Here is a 14,913-nt window from a genome sequence, read left to right on the forward strand (position 1 = left end):
AAAAAACAGCTCTCCCTGCTACAGATTGTGGCGAATGGAATTTTCTTCTCTAAAAATTTGCTTGTTTGCTTTGTTTGAATTTTTAGCATAAGGGAAAAAAAAACTACTTTCTTTTTCTTTTCTTTTTTTTTTTTTTTTTTTTGAGATGGAGTTTCACTCTGTCACCCAGGCTGGAGTGCAATGGCGCAATCTCGGCTCACTGCCACCTCCGCCTCCCTGGTTCATGCCATTCTCCTGCCTCAGCCTCCTGAGTAGATGGGACTACAGGCTCCCATCATCACACCCAGCTAATTTTTGTATTTTTAGTAGAGACGGGGTTTCACCATGTTGGCCAGGCTGGTCTCGAACTCCTGACCTCAGGTGATCCACCCGCCTCGGCCTCCCCAAGGGCTAGGATTACAGGCGTGAGCCACTGCGCCCAGCAAAAAAGCTGTTTTCACGTGTATAAAAAAAAATGTAACTAAGTGGTGCACCTGTAGTCCTAGTAACTTGGGAGGCTGAGGCAGGAGGATTGTTTGAGCCCAGGAATTCAAGTCCAACCTGGGCAACATAGTGAGACCCCTGTCTCTAAAACAAAAAAAAAAAAGTGACACTGATAAATAAAACATGTTTGTTCTTCCTAATTTGGCATTGAGGTGAAAAAAATGTTGCTCCCCATGAAGCTGGATGGAAGAGTGGAGACTGGAGAGGCCCAGGCCACCCCCAACCTGCTGACCACAGCTGTGGCCCCAGTCCTGGGGTTCTCTGCCTTGGTTTCCCCACTTAGGAAGCTTAGAGGCTGCCCTGGCTCAGCTGTGACCGAGAGGATGGCATCCCCCATCAGCAGGCTATGCCCCTGCCTGGTCTTCTCTGTGTCTGTCCCCTCAGCTGCTCTCCACCCCTACCCCAGGGTCCCTCTCCCCTTGCCCTGCAGGGCTCTCTCGGGGACGGGCCTTCTTGCAGCTGACGGGTCCCAGCAGAGGTTCCCTGCTCGGGAGGAGCCATTCCACGGGAGGGGTCAGTGGCAGAAAGGCCATTTCTTGGACTCTGGGCTCCAAGGAGCTGGGGCTCATGCTGGGGATGTGGGTGGGAAGGCTGCCCGCAAAGGCCATGTCAGCCGAGAGAGAAGCTTCTGGGTCCTGCCTTCTCCAGGGAGCCTCTTGAGGACGTAGGCTGAGTCTGCCTCAACCTGGGGCCTGGCTGGGACTGCCTTGTGTGCAGCGGCGTGAGGGTCTGGTGGGTCCCTTTGAGGAGACGGACCTGGGCTCCTCCCCTCTGTCTGGTGAGGGAGCTCCACACCTGAGGTCCGTCCTTCAGGTTCTGGGGGGGTCCCGTCAGGAGGCTGTGGGCTGTGGGGGAAGAAGGGCCCAGAAATACAATCCCACCACTGCTAAGTCCTGTTGCTATCCTCCTGGGCCCACCGCAGACGGGGCCACCCTGCCACCCGCGGATCCCCCTGGCACAGCCCTGCTAGGACCTTTCTATGGGGATGAGAGGGGGTCTCAGAGGGTGTGGCCACTCACCAAGGCCCACGTGAGAGGACCCTGGATCATCCCAGCTCCTTTGAACTGGATGCTCCGGGGCCACCTCCCTGTTAGGAATGAAAATGCCGCCCTTTGCATGACACGATGAGCCAACTGCTTCCGCCAAGGCCTCAGGCATGACTCTTAGGGGATTTGCACACATCTGCGTAGGGCTGGATTTCTCACAGTGGACTCCCACTTGCCGGGTTAGGAAACTGAGTCTGTGCGGGACAAGCTCTGCGGGACGGTGCCCCGGCCGGGATCCAGGCGGCTGGCTGCCCACCACCCTCCCCAACCCTCTGTCTGCTCACCGGAATGTGGCCCTTCCTGGGGGAGCCAGTGACTGCCCAGCCTGGGAGCCTGGAGCCCCGGCCCTCCTGGCAGAGCTCACACTCTGGCAGGGTCCGAGGAGCTTTTTGGCGACCTGGCCACTCATCCATCCAGGTTCAAGTTAACTTCGGTGAAGATTCATTGTCATTCTGTGTCTCATTTGCAAGCTGAAGATCATGCTGCTATCTTTGCCTCTAGTCATAACGCACTCCGAGCTGGGCGCGGTGGCTCACGCCAGAAATCCCAGCACTTCGGGAGGCCGAGGCAGGTGGATCACTTGAGGTCAGGAGTTCGAGACCAGCTTGGCCAACACAGTGAAACCTCATCTCTACTAAAAATACAAAAGTTAGCCAGGCATGGTGGTGTGCACCTGTAATCCCAGCTACTCGGGAGGCTGAGACAGGAGAACTGCTTGAACCCAGGAGGTGGAGGTTGCAGTGAGCCGAGATCACACCATTGTACTCCAGCCTGGGCAACAAGAGTGAAACTCCGACTCAAAAAAAAAAAAAAAAAAAGAAAAGAAAAGAAAAGACAAAAAAAAAAGCACTCTCGTAGAGAGAACCCGGCGGGTTCTGCCACCGTCCCGAGTCACGCTGAGAATGCGAGGGTGTAGGTGTCAGCCCCAGGGGACGCTGGCCCTGACACAGGCTGGCTTCCAAGGAGTCTTGTCCATGAGGATTCAAGGCGGCAGACATTGATTTCATATTCTAAGGAAAAGACAGTGCAGCTCCTTTGGGAAGCTCGGCCTCCAGGCCCGCTATGCCTCAGCCTGGCCCCAGACACAGCCAACAGGGCTGACGTCCTCGGGAAGACGCTGTGACCTCAGACAGGCCTCGGGTTTCACCTGAATCCCAGGGGCTGGGACCTACCCTTGTTTAGTTTCCATGCGGAAGCCAATTTGGGACGTTTGTGACCCAGACGAACCCTTTCAGTGGTTTTGTCCTTTCTTTGGAGAAGGGACTAGGACGAAGGAGGCTGGACTCGTGGGGCGGCCCAGGGCACAGCTGGGCCCTTGTGTTTCTCTGTGCGTTTTCCAGAAAGCCTCCAGCCCCGCCTCAATCATGGGTTGGCTCTGTCGCTATTCCGAGTTTCACCGTTGTCATATTTGAGCAGAGCTTTTGCCCCGACCAGGGATGAGAATGTCGTCTGCCAGTCTCCTCTGCAGCCGGAGTGGCCACAGGCAGGCAGAGGGGGAAGGCAGAGTCCTCCAGCCAGGAAGAGCGCCAGGCCAGGCAGCCTCTGCTGTGTAAATCGACAGGCTTAAGGCTGCTCATTATGTGGTTTCACCTGAAGAGCGACCTGCCGTAGCCACCGCCAGCAAGCGTGTACAGAGGCCGGTGCCTGGCGAGTGTCGGGGAAGCAGCTGAGTCCCTTACTTCCCCCAGTCAATCCCGGCAGCCTTGCGCAAAGCTTGGTTAATCCAAAAACTGTCTTTGTCTGCATTAAAACACCTTTATCCCTGGTATTAATTTCCTGGCCAGAACAAATTACCAAAAATTTGGTGGCTTCAAACCGCAGAAATGTGTGCTCTCTCAGTTCCGAAGGCCAGAAATCCAAAATCTGGGTGTCACAGGACCGGGCCCCCTCCCAAGGCTCTAGGGAGGATCCTTCCCACCTCCTCCAGCTTCTGCTGGGCGCCGGCAACCCCTGTGCTCCCAGCTTGGGGCTGCACTGTCTCCAGCCTCTGCCTGTCTTCCCAGCGCCTTCTCCCCAAACCTCCCTCTCCTGCCAAGGGCCCCAGTCGTTGGATTAGGGCGGGCCCCACTCCAGCGTGGCCTTTTCTTAACTCAACGACATCTGCAAAGACCCATCTCCAAAACAGGTCCTGCTCACAAGCTCTGGGGGTATACAGCGTGTCTTTTGGGGGAATACGAGTCAACCCACAGCCCCCCATGAGTGACGAGTGACAGACCTGGAGCCCACTCCTGGGGGTGGAGGGAAGCACAGAGGAGGAGGAGAAGGGTGTGGACGGAGCTGAGCTTGCCCCGTCATTGAAGGGACCAGCCCACAGGCCTGGCCCAGGCTGGAGGCACCAGCGAGCACTGGCTGTCATTAATCCTGGGCCCCAGGGTTGGTCCACAGGGCCAGGGTGGCCAGGGTCGGGGTGTGCTCAGAGCCACTTGGCTGGAATGTTCTTTCCCAGATGCCTGCATGCAGGAGGCTCACTGTTCACATCTCCCCCTTTCCACGAGGGCCTCCGTCCTGGCCACTGTCCCCCAGAGCCTACGCTGCAGGGAAGGGGCTCCGCGAATACACTTTTGAGTCCAGGGGAGGCCCTCCTACCCCTACCAGGTGCACGTCCTGCTGCTGTTTGGATCTTCTCAAAACCTAAGTCGGTCATCTGTGCCCAGCGTGAGGGCGGCTGGCTCCGCAGTCCAGGCTCAGCCAATGGGAGAGGCAGGGTCCTGGGGGCCTCTTCTCACAGCATCAGGTCTGTTCCTGCCCACCAACAGGTGGACAGATGACAGACAGACGACAGAGAGGCCGGTGCGGCCTGTGCAGAGCTGCTGTGCTCGGCACACCTCAGTCAGGGTCCCTGGGCCCCGTCGGTCCTCCACAGCGGTCTTGGAAGAACAGGGCCTCACACAGCCCTCTCCCCAGCCGTTCTCTTTCTGGCTCACAGAGCGCCCAGGCTCTAGGGGCTGCAGCCCGGGGGGGCTCCATGCAGTCGGCATCTGCGTTCCTTCACTCTTCTTCCCTTGAATGAATTCCAAGCCCCACTGTTCTAAGGAGGACCAGACGTTACTCCAACCACACTCAGGACCCCCAGCTTTGGGGAAAGGAGGACAGACCCCCCCCATATGAGTGAGGGCTGCCAGCAGGGCGGAGAGAGAGGGGGCTGGTGTCAGATTCATTGCAGTGGCCCCCTTTCCCCGCTACACTGAGGAACTCCCAGGCATGGAGGGACTCTCCAGCCAGCCCCATGTCACCAAGGAGAGGTGGCAGAAGGGAGCCCCCCAACACGGACCCTCACTCTCTCCAGAAGAGTCCTGGGCTCATCACCCCTTCCCAGCCCTGACCTCAGTCGATGGGAACCCAAGAGTGAGGAAACCAAGACATTCTCTGAGGCCCTCCCAGAGACCCTTCAAGACCAAAAGGCTGGCCAGGTGCAGTGGCTCACGCCTGTAATCCCAACACTTCGGGAGGCCAAGGCAGGCAGATCACCCGAGGTCAGGAGTTCAAGACCAGCCTGACCAATATGGTGAAACCCTATCTCTATTAAAAATAGAAAAATTAGCTGGTGTGGTGGCGCACACCTGTAATCCCAGCTACTCGGAGGCTGAGACAGGAGAATTGCTTGAACCTGGGAGGTGGAGGTGGTAGTGAGCGGAGATCGCCCCATGACACTCCAGCCTGGACAACAAAGTGAGACTCCGTCTCAAAAAAAAAAGATCAAAAGGCCATGAGATGCACCCAGTAGGGGGGTGCTCAGTGTCCCAGATACATTCGCCACCCCTGGGGCAGGCTCTGAATTCAGGTCCCTGAACGTTGGTCTGTGTGGCAACCCCAGCAAGGAGGGGAAGGGGCCCAGGGGTCCCCATGTCTGCTGCACCACCACAAGCCCCTGGGAACAGGCAATGCCATCCCAGGGCAGCCTCTGGCCTTCACTCGCTACAAGTGAGTTTATCCCCCTCTCCACTCTAGAGATAGTCGGTCTGATTTATGTCGTGCAAAGGCCCTCAAGTGATTAGAGTATCCCTCGGAGACAGGCTCTGGGAGGTGCTGGGAATCCATGCTTCCAGCTGGGGCCACGCAGTCACAGCCACATGAAACGCTCAGACTTTTCTTGCTGATTTTTGAAAATTATTGCACCAAATGTTTACCAGTGAAATGCTGATCGTGATGATAAGAAGGCTGGGGAGGCCAAGAGAAAAGGGAAGAGAGAGTGCAGCTGTAAACCCTTCTCCGGGCCGAGAAGCACCGCTCTCCTGCGTGTTCAACTGGCATTTACCACCAACATGCCTGTTTTTATTTAAATGGCCCAGAGCAAGGCTCTGACTAAACTAACATTCCCACGCCAACACTCAGCAGCGCCTCTGGTTTTTGGCAGATTTTTTCCTTAGCTGTCAAAGCAAAAATATAGAAGCGTCCTGGTCTTACTTAAGGCTTGTTGGGGCTTTTTGCCTTCCCCCGGAGACCCGAAAATAGCTCGCAGATGTGCGGTACCTGCTTATGTTCGTGCTCCGTGTTACTTCACGAGCAGAATTCCCCGTGCTCTCTGTAACCCACACCCCGATTTCCAGGCCCATGTTCATTTGCAGAGGGGGTCCGTGGGGGTCCGCGGGGGGGAGTGTGGGTGGACGGAAGTTCTCAGCTTGTTTAAATGTGTCTGGAGCAAATGGGGGGAAACCCCGGCCACCTGAGAAACTCTCGCCTCGGGCGGCTGCTTCTCCATCACCCGAGCGGTGAGGTCAAGGATGGCCCAGGCTCCACTTGGGGCACCAGGCACAGGTCGGGGTGGGGTGGGGGGTGTGGTCAAAGTCCTTCAGGGGCTCCTGGCTCTGCCGGTGGCTCCTCCGGGGCAAAGGACTGTGCTTTGGGACACCAACATCGTCCCTCTAAGATTAAAATAAACTTTTTAAAGGGGGGTTTCCAGCTATTTTTACCCTCAGAAAAGAAGAAAGGCAAAGACGGAGGAAGGGAAGAAGATGAAAGGAAGGAAAGAAGAGAGGGAGAGAGGGAGGGAAGAAAGAGAAGTAAAGCAAAGAGAAAAAGAGGGAGACCGAGAAAGGGGGAAGGAGGAAGGAAGGAGAGGGAGGGGGAGGGGCCAGCCCGTCCCGGCTTTCCCAGTGACTCAGCCCTCGGAGGAGGCTCGGGGTTTGTACCAGAGCCCAAGGGGTGGAGCCTCAAAGTTTCGTCCCCCGGGGCTCTTACTTTTTGGAGAAAGTTCTGAGGTGAGGTGGGCAGGGGCCAGGCAGGGTGGAAGATCCCCCCCACCACAGGCTCTGCAGGGGTCCCTGAGACTGAGTAGTTTGGGATCATGGGGGTCTGGGGGTAGTGAGGGGGCATGGGGGGTGCAGATGGACCTGGTGGCCAAGCTCTGCCACCCCACTCAGAGCCTCTGTGCCCCCATCCAACAGCCAGGCATCGTGACAGCCTCCCTGTCTGGTCCAGCCCCCCACAGCCCCTACCTGGAGGTGCCAGCCCCGGTGCTAAGCCGCCTCTGTGCCCATCCTCCTGATGTCTCTCCTCCTGGAAGCCCCCTGATTTGGGCAGGCCTGGCCAACTTCCCAGTGCATGCACCCCCCAAACGGCACGCCAACCAGGGCCCCAGCCAGGCACTGCCTCTGCCGTCTCCCTGGGACTCCCTGGAAGCAGCAGAAATGGGCCTTTGGCTCCCAAGTGACCCAACCCCAGCCCAGGCTCCACCCACACTCTGTGGGCTGCTGAGGGGACCTGGGGTCCTGGAAAGGTCTGAGTGGGCTCCCCACTTCTCAGGGCTGGGAGACCATACCCAGGCCTATCTACTGTCTTTCCCACTGAGGTCTGTGCTCTGAGCAGTCTAGGGGCTTCCAGGGACAGGCAGGTGGGTCTGAGCCCTGAGCCACGTGGAAAGGACGGGCAGGTGGCCTCCATCTGAGATCTGCACTGCACCAGCCACCCCCCTGGCCCAGCTCTAGAATGACAATGCCAGGTCTGCCCCATGGCCAGTCCTGCAGCCCTCGAGGCCTACACCAGCTGGGGCCTTCTCAGCTCACCTGCTCAGGAGGCCCAGTGCCTGCCCGGGGACTTGCCCGGGCAACTCACTCCCCCGGCCTCTGTGCAGAGGGGAACAGCAGGGCCTGCCTCTCGGATGCTGACCCTATCCCATGCCTCATGGGCAGCAAGGGGGGCAGTTTCTGCATGGGGACCACTGGAGACACTGAGTAGACAGGGCCCCGGGCAGAGTCCTGGCCACAGCTGGGGATCACTGTCCTGGCAACTGGGTCCAGGGAGGGTACCAGGCGCCTGGCGGGAGGGCTGGCCACAGCAGCAGGCTTGCATGTACAGCCAGTTGACTTTGCACCAAGCAAAGCCCCTGCCGGGTCTGAGCCCACATTCCTTCAGCTTCTTGCAGTCACAGGTCAGTCAGCAAACCTTCCGGAGCCTCTGGTGTGGGTCGGAATGGTAGGGATGGGCTCTGCCTCACACACAGAGAGTGGGTCAGGAAGGCTTCATGGTCAGGGGTGCTCAGACGGCCGAGAGCCTCTGGGATGGCTGAGGAGTCTCAGGGACACGTGGGAAAGAGACCCCTTCGGCAAAGGACGAGGCCTGCAAGAGCAGAGCAGGGAAGTCCCCGGCACAGACCGAGGGGTGCAGGGCATGGGGAGCCCCTGTGAGGGCCAGGGTGAGATGCCCAGCACCTGCAGGCACCCCTGGGCCTGGGTGACGGTGGCTGTCTGCACACAGCAGGGGACCAGGAAGCAGATTCCAGACCCCAGCCTCCTCAGAACAAGGGCCGTTCTCTGTTCTCAGAACAAGGGCCGGCCCGAATCCATCCTAGAGCAAGGACTGCCAGGTGCGTCACAGCGGACCGCCCAGCACAGGCGACCAGGTAGCAAGCGAGACACTGAAACCACATCTGGAAAAATGCCCAGCCTCGAGGAAATGTCCCAAGTTCTTTATAAGTGGAGAAAGGCAGACGGGGCTTTAAAAATCACTTGGTGCAGCAGAACCCGAGGCCCGGCGGCCAGCGAAGGCCCCACGGTGTGCCCGATGGTCAGGGGCTGCAGTGGATGGGGACGTGGAGGCTGCGTAGGAGGCACCCTGGAGGCTGGACACCCTGGAGGCCTCTGGGCTTGAGCTTTGCACGCAGGTCAGATGTTTTTTACAGTCAGCTTCAAACGGTGAAGGGGCCCTACTCCTAGGTGGTCTGGAATGTTCCCACAGCTGCCTGGTGGTAGCCCCCACCCAGGACCCAGCAGGGTACCCGCCACAGGACGTCCCCACACTCAGCCCCGCTTCAGAGCCCCCACGCCCCCTGCTTTCAGTCCCAGGGGCCACTCCAACCTGGCCACGCCAAGCCATGGTCCCTGCACCGAGTCCAGCCTGCTGCCTTGGGCAGTGAACAGACCGTGAGTGTGGGGGAGGGGAGGAGTGTCCCCCAATACCTCCTGGGGGTCCCACTTACCCTACTGGATGACAGCAGCTGAGGACCAAGGCCTGGCTGGGCCTTGAGCTGGCATCCTCATGATGTCTCTGAGCCTCAGCTTCCCTCCTGAAAAATGGGGAGCATCAGGCTAGCTGCCCCCCAGCGCCACAGGGTCATGGGGGCTGCAAGAGCCAAGATGAACTCCTGCAGGAAGGAAAGGGGCCTTGGGCTCAGAACCGGGAGTCTCAGCCCTGGCTGCTCCTTAGAATCTACTGCAGAGCTTTCAACACAGGCACCCCTCAAATACACCCACCCACCAGGTCACTGCTGACCCCCCTCTACTCAGACCACATCTCTCTGGGGCCGGAGCCGGCCCTGGGGTGTTTTAAGGTCACCTGGGTCTCCATGAGCTCCGTCGCTGTCCCCGTGTGCTCACCAACTGTGCTTACCTCTCCACGCACTTAGGGGTGTGCTCTGCTCTCGAAAGCCCCCACAGCAGCCGCAAAGGAGGGGCCTGGTTGGGCCAATGTCAGCAGGGCCTCCTTAGCCCACCCTGACAATGGTACCCCCATTTCTCTGGCAGCAAACAAGGGGGAACTGACCCAGTTCAGTCTCCTGGGGTGCAACGCCTAAGCCACTCTCCCCTCAGCACCCGCAGGGGGCCTCTGAAGAAGAGAGGGCTGTAGGACACGTCTGCCTCTCCCCTCCGCAAACCAGGCTCTGCGGCCCCATCTCATCTGCTTCCAGGCTCCCTGGCCAGCTTGGGAACAGCCCCATTCATTCGGGGTACCCCTGGAACCTTGCCCCAGCTCCCACCACAAGTTGGGACGGGAAGCCCAAAGTGACTCCTACAGGGGAGGCCTGGCGGCACTGCACCCCAATTCAGCTTCTTGGGGTCCTAGCCCCCACCCTCCCATTGGGTTTCTGGAGTGGCTGGGGTGCTCTGCACACAACCTGCTCTTGTTTCTCTTTAGTCCCTGCAATGCCCGCTGCCCAGGGCTGCCCCCCGACCTGTAGGAGAAGGTCTCCAGGCCCTAGGCCAGCAGATGTACTCCTGTTGTGTCGGGACCCCAGCCTTCCCCGACTGCCCACACCTGATGGCCTGACAAAGATGAATGGGGAGCCCAGACAACTTGTGAATGAAAAAGCTTCTCACCTACTTGCCAGGGGCCCACCCCCTTCCCAGGCTGGTGGGGAGGTGAGGCCCATCCCCCTCATCCCTGGCTTCTCCTCGGCCACAGCTGTCCATGGGATACTCCCGGCTGTGGGTGGTGCAGGGGTTGGGAGCTGGGAGGCCGAGGCCTGTGCTTCCCTCGGGCCTGTGCACCCGGCCGCACCATCCGTAACGCGGGCTTATGAGCGTGCCTGGCTGCTGGGTGGCCTGACGGGTGGACATCGAATGGGTCACTCTCTTCTCTGCTGGTAGAGGATGGAGGCCCAAGGTGGAGGTGCTGTCGGCACAGCTGGGGCAGACCAGGGGAGACCCCCTATCCAGGGATCCCCTCCTCCCCTCCGCAAAATGCTGAGGACTGGCCCCCGAGCTAGGGCTACATGGGCCATTACTTCTGGCCTGGGGCCCACAAGCAGAGATGCCAATGGAAGCACACAGGCAGTCGCACCCGCACCTGATCAGCACCAGGCCTGAGGCCTTCGGGCCTCCCCATGCCCCACCCCACCCCCACCCACCGGGAGCAGAGGACGTCGTGGTGGGCAGAGTCCTCAGCCTGGGAGCTGCACAGCCCCGCGCTTCCTTCTATGGAAAATCTGCTCCTCCAGGCTGCCTGGCTGCTGTTACATAAACATCTCTGCTGCCTCCAGGCGCCTCCTCTCCTGGGGCGCTGACCCCAAGACGTTACCCCAGGCCTGCAGAAGTGAGGCCAGATTCTGGGAGGACGCAGGCGAGGGAGGCTCCCAGCAGCAGCTACAGGGGCGGGACAGGCCGCCTGCACTGGCTGTTTCCAGAGTGCTCAGCATTTGGCAAGAGGTGTGCCAGGAAAGGCTTGCTGGGGTCAGGTGTGAGATTTGTCCTGCTTTCTGTGCCTGCCTCTGCCACCATGCTCTGGGGTTTCTGCAGCCCTCCCCCCAGGCCCCCACAGTCCTAGGTCCCTCTCAGCCTTTCGGTCTCCCCGCAGGGCAGGCTTAGCCCTCCTACTCCAGGAGGGGCGCCGGGACACGCGCCTTCTGCCATCGCACTCACCACCCTGTGTTGGGGTGGGGAGGGGGCGCTGTCTGTCCCTGGCACGAGGCCGTGAACTTTGCGCAGGGACTATGGCAGGCATTTTGGACTCCTGGCGCTTAACCAGGCTTGGCACAGGGTGCCCGTGCCTGGCATCGTGGTGGAGAAATAAATCAGCCGGAAGGAGCACGTGGGAGGGGCTGCGCCGGCGCCAGCGGCAGATCCGCCCGACCCGTTTCTGCTTTCTGGGGCCGCCTTAGGCAGGCGGCGCCCGGGCAGGAGGAGGACGGTGACCGAGGAGCGTGTCGACGCGGGTCCCCCTTGGGGGAGCGGGGCACAATCCGTCCGCGAGGCACTGGTCCCGGCTGCTCCCTCGGGGCGCCCTGAGCCCCCTGCTCAGAGGCCGCGGCGCCCCCATCCCTCGCAGTCAAGTGCTCGGGCAATCACGGCCAGGGATGTCTGGCGGCGATCGATCCTCTGGACGCCTAAAGCCGCGGCCACGGGGCCCTCGGGAGGGAGTGAAGCCGCTGGGCTAGGGGCGCACACACGGCTAGGCCACTTCTCCCAGAGCCCTGCCCCGGGCCCGGGGTTCCCCAACGTGGCCTCAGCTGCTCCCCGCCCGGCCCAGCGCACGGTGCACACGGCTGTCCGCGGCCTCGCCCTCCCCACTCCTCCCCGGGCTCCTCCGCTTATTCACATGCAAATTTCCGTCGCCAGTTGTCGCCGAGCGCGGCAACGGCCAGAGCCGGATCCTTCCGCAGCCCCGGCTCAAACTTTTGGCCTCTGAAAACTTTCAAACGAGAAGTAGTCCCAGGCGCCCGCTCCCGACCCACGCCGCGCCGCCGGGTCCCTCCTCCCCGGAGAGGCTGGGCTCGGGACGCGCGGCTCAGCTCGGGGAGGCGCAAAGGCGGACGGGGCGCGCGGGAGGAGGCGGCCGCGGAGGGGGCGGGGGGACCGGCGGGGGCGGGGCCGGGCGGGGCGGGGCCGGCGGGGGCGGAGCGCGCCTCGACTCTGAGCCTCACTAGTGCCTCGGCCGCGGGAGGGAGCGCAAGGGCGCGGGGCGCGGGGCGCGGGCGCGGGCGCGAGCGCAGCGAAGGAACGAGCCGGGCGCGGAGCCGGGCCCGGGAGCCCGCGAGAGCACAGCGCCGCCAGCCAGCCGGGGAAGAGAGGGCGGGACCGTCCGCCGCCGCCCCGGGACCGTACGCCGCGCGTGTGCGTCCCAGCCCCGCCGGCCAGCGCAGGAGGCCGCCGCCCGGGCGCAGAGGGCAGCCGGTGGGGAGGCATGCCGCCGCTCCTGGCGCCCCTGCTCTGCCTGGCGCTGCTGCCCGCCCTCGCCGCACGAGGTAGGCGCCCACCCACCCGCGAGCCCCCACTTTCCGCGCCCTTTGGAAACTTTGGCGGCGCCCGGCGCGCGCGCCCCATGGCTGGGAGCGGGCGGCGGGGAGGCCAGCATGGAGAGGGAAAAGCGGGCGGCCCGGGGCGTGGGGTTCTGGAGTCCCGGGATCAGGGAGGACCGACCTTCCCCCTCGATCCCCCGGTGGAGGCGGCCTCGCGCCGCCCGTGCCTGGAGCCGAGTTAGAAGGCCGGTGTGGGGTGCTGGGGCCCCGGAGGCCCTACTCCGGGCCCGCCCTTCACCCGCCGCGCGTGGGGCTTGCCGCCGGTCGGCCGGGCGGGCGGGCTGCCTACTATTTTTCGATTTGAATAGAGTCGGTTTTGGTTTCCTGTTGCTTCTCCGGGCCATTTATCTTCTTTCTTCTTCGCCTCTGGCCCACGCCGGGGCGGATGTTGGGGCGCGGAGTGTGGGCTCTGCGGCGCCGCGTTCGCCTTCACTGACCCGCGCGGCCGGGCTGGGTCCCCGGGCTCCCGGTCGCCCCGCCCGCCGGTGCCCCCCAGCCCGGCTCTCAGTTTGGGGGAGGGGTTGCGTAAGAAGCCGCCGCGCCCGGGGGGACTGAACTTTCCTTTTGCTTTGCGGAGTTGAAGTTTGGAAAGCTTGGGGGCGGAGAGCGGGACGCGGGTGGGGGGCTCTTACATTTCTCCCCGCCGCACAGCGAGCGGGGTCTCTGGGGAATCGAGTGATTAATCCACTCTTTCTCCGAGAGTTGGAGGCGAGAATTATCTGTCCTCTTCCAGAAAGTGCGGCTCTGTGTCACACCCCCCTCCCCCGTTTCTCAGCCCCGGTAAGATGGGGAGGGAGGGGCTTGAGTAATTGATCCCTTCTCGAGATGGGGTCGAATTCCTTCCGAATGGGGGACCTTCATCCCCCTCCTGTGGGTGTATGGGGGCTGCCCTGGAGATGCGCGCCCGCGGAGGCAGGTATTGGGTGTCGGCGGAGGCGGGGCCGCGTCCCCAGGGTGCTGTCCCGGTGCCCCTGGAGGCGGCCCCGACTCCACAATGGGCCGCTCTGATTCCGAGGCGGAGGCCGGCGCTTTGTTGGCGGGCGGGGTAGCGGGCGAGCAGCTGTCGCATTTTCCCACGGGCGGGAGCTGAGTGTGGCCACCCCCCCTCCCTCCCGTCCAGCTCTGCCCCCTTGCAGAACGGGTTTGAACAGAGGCAATCTCGGCGGCTGGATGGGGGGCCCTGCCCTGCCAGACTCCTCAGTGAGCCTCCAGGGTGGGGGGCAACGCTTCGGAGAGTAGCCCACTTTGTCTCTGCTTTTCCCCCACTGCGTCCAGGCGGCACATCAGGCCATCCCACCCTGCTTCAAGCAGGACGTGTTCCCTGCTGCTCCCCTTCCCCCCATTTCTGACTACAGAACTCTGGGCAGAATGTTGACGCCCCTTTGGTTTCATGGAGGGGCTTCCTGCGCACCCGTGCCCCAGCAACCCATGATACTGAGCAGAGTGCGTCCGGGGTAGGGGGCGGACGATGCCCCTTGGCTGGGTGCAGGTCCCGCCCCCAGGGTAACAAGGACCTTCGGTGGTGGTGGTGCGGGTGAGACTGACCTCTCTTCTCCTGCCCCTGCCTAGGCCCGCGATGCTCCCAGCCCGGTGAGACCTGCCTGAATGGCGGGAAGTGTGAAGCGGCCAATGGCACGGAGGCCTGCGTGTGAGTACCACCCCTGCGGGACCTGTTGCTTTGTCGAGGGCAGAGCCCCTGCCTTCTGCAGCCGCGCAGGGGACAGAACACTAGGCCATTGTCTTCTGGAGATGGCCCAGAGTCTGGGCACGGTCACGTGCTGACTTTTATTGGACAAAGTCTGGCAATTACTTAATCACCAGCAATTATGCTGCGTGTGGAGCTGGTCTGGCTGCTGGGGGCTTGGGCACTCCTCCGTGGGCCACCTCAGGCTCCGGGATCACTAAGTGGGAGTCCCAGTACCCCAATTCTTCTTTAAGTCCCCAAGAAACAGTTGATCTGCCAGGGGAAGCTCTGGACCATTTACTGAGAGGCCCAGCCCCCACCACCCTGCCAACTTGGGGCGCCTCCTCTGGGCGGGTGATGCCTCCTGGGCACAGGTGATGCCTCCTCTCGGAGGTGATGCTTCCTAGGTGGGTGGTGATGCCTCTTGGGCTGGTAGTGGTGCCTCCTCTTGGTGGGTGATGCCTCCTCTGGGCACAGGTGATGCCTCCTGGGTGGTTGATGCCTTCTGGGCTGGTAGTGATGCCTCCTCTGGCACAGGTGATGCCACCTTCTGGGCGGGTGATGCCTCCTCTGGGTGCGTGATGCCTCCTGGGCTGGCGGCGATGCCTCCTCTGGGCACAGGTGATGCCACCTCCTGGGCGGGTGATGCCTCCTCTGGGTGCGTGATGCCTCCTCTGGGCACGGGTGATGCCACCTCCTGGGTGGGTGATGCCTCCTTTGGGTGGTGATACCTCCTCTGGGTGATGCCTCCT

General features: G+C 61.7%; 1 protein-coding gene across 5 annotated transcripts in view; it reads left to right on the plus strand.

Moving 5' to 3' along the window:
* Positions 1 to 12,099: 12,099 nt before the first annotated feature.
* The window catches only part of NOTCH1 (notch receptor 1), a 52,312-nt gene continuing 49,498 nt past the window's right edge, over positions 12,100 to 14,913 (plus strand). For 3 of the 5 annotated variants that reach the window (XM_009457720.5, XM_009457721.5, XM_009457722.5), the window contains exons 1-2: positions 12,230 to 12,423; positions 14,047 to 14,125. In XM_009457720.5, the coding sequence (XP_009455995.1) occupies positions 12,363 to 12,423; positions 14,047 to 14,125 (140 nt within the window). In that variant the 5' untranslated portion in view covers positions 12,230 to 12,362. Of the gene's footprint in view, positions 12,424 to 14,002; positions 14,126 to 14,913 lie in introns of those variants that run through there. The other 2 variants (XM_520371.7, XM_009457723.4) reach the window with 2 other exon arrangements.

The sequence above is a fragment of the Pan troglodytes genome, chromosome 11 (genome assembly GCF_028858775.2).
Source record: "Pan troglodytes isolate AG18354 chromosome 11, NHGRI_mPanTro3-v2.0_pri, whole genome shotgun sequence".
Taxonomy (NCBI): Eukaryota; Metazoa; Chordata; class Mammalia; order Primates; family Hominidae; genus Pan; species Pan troglodytes.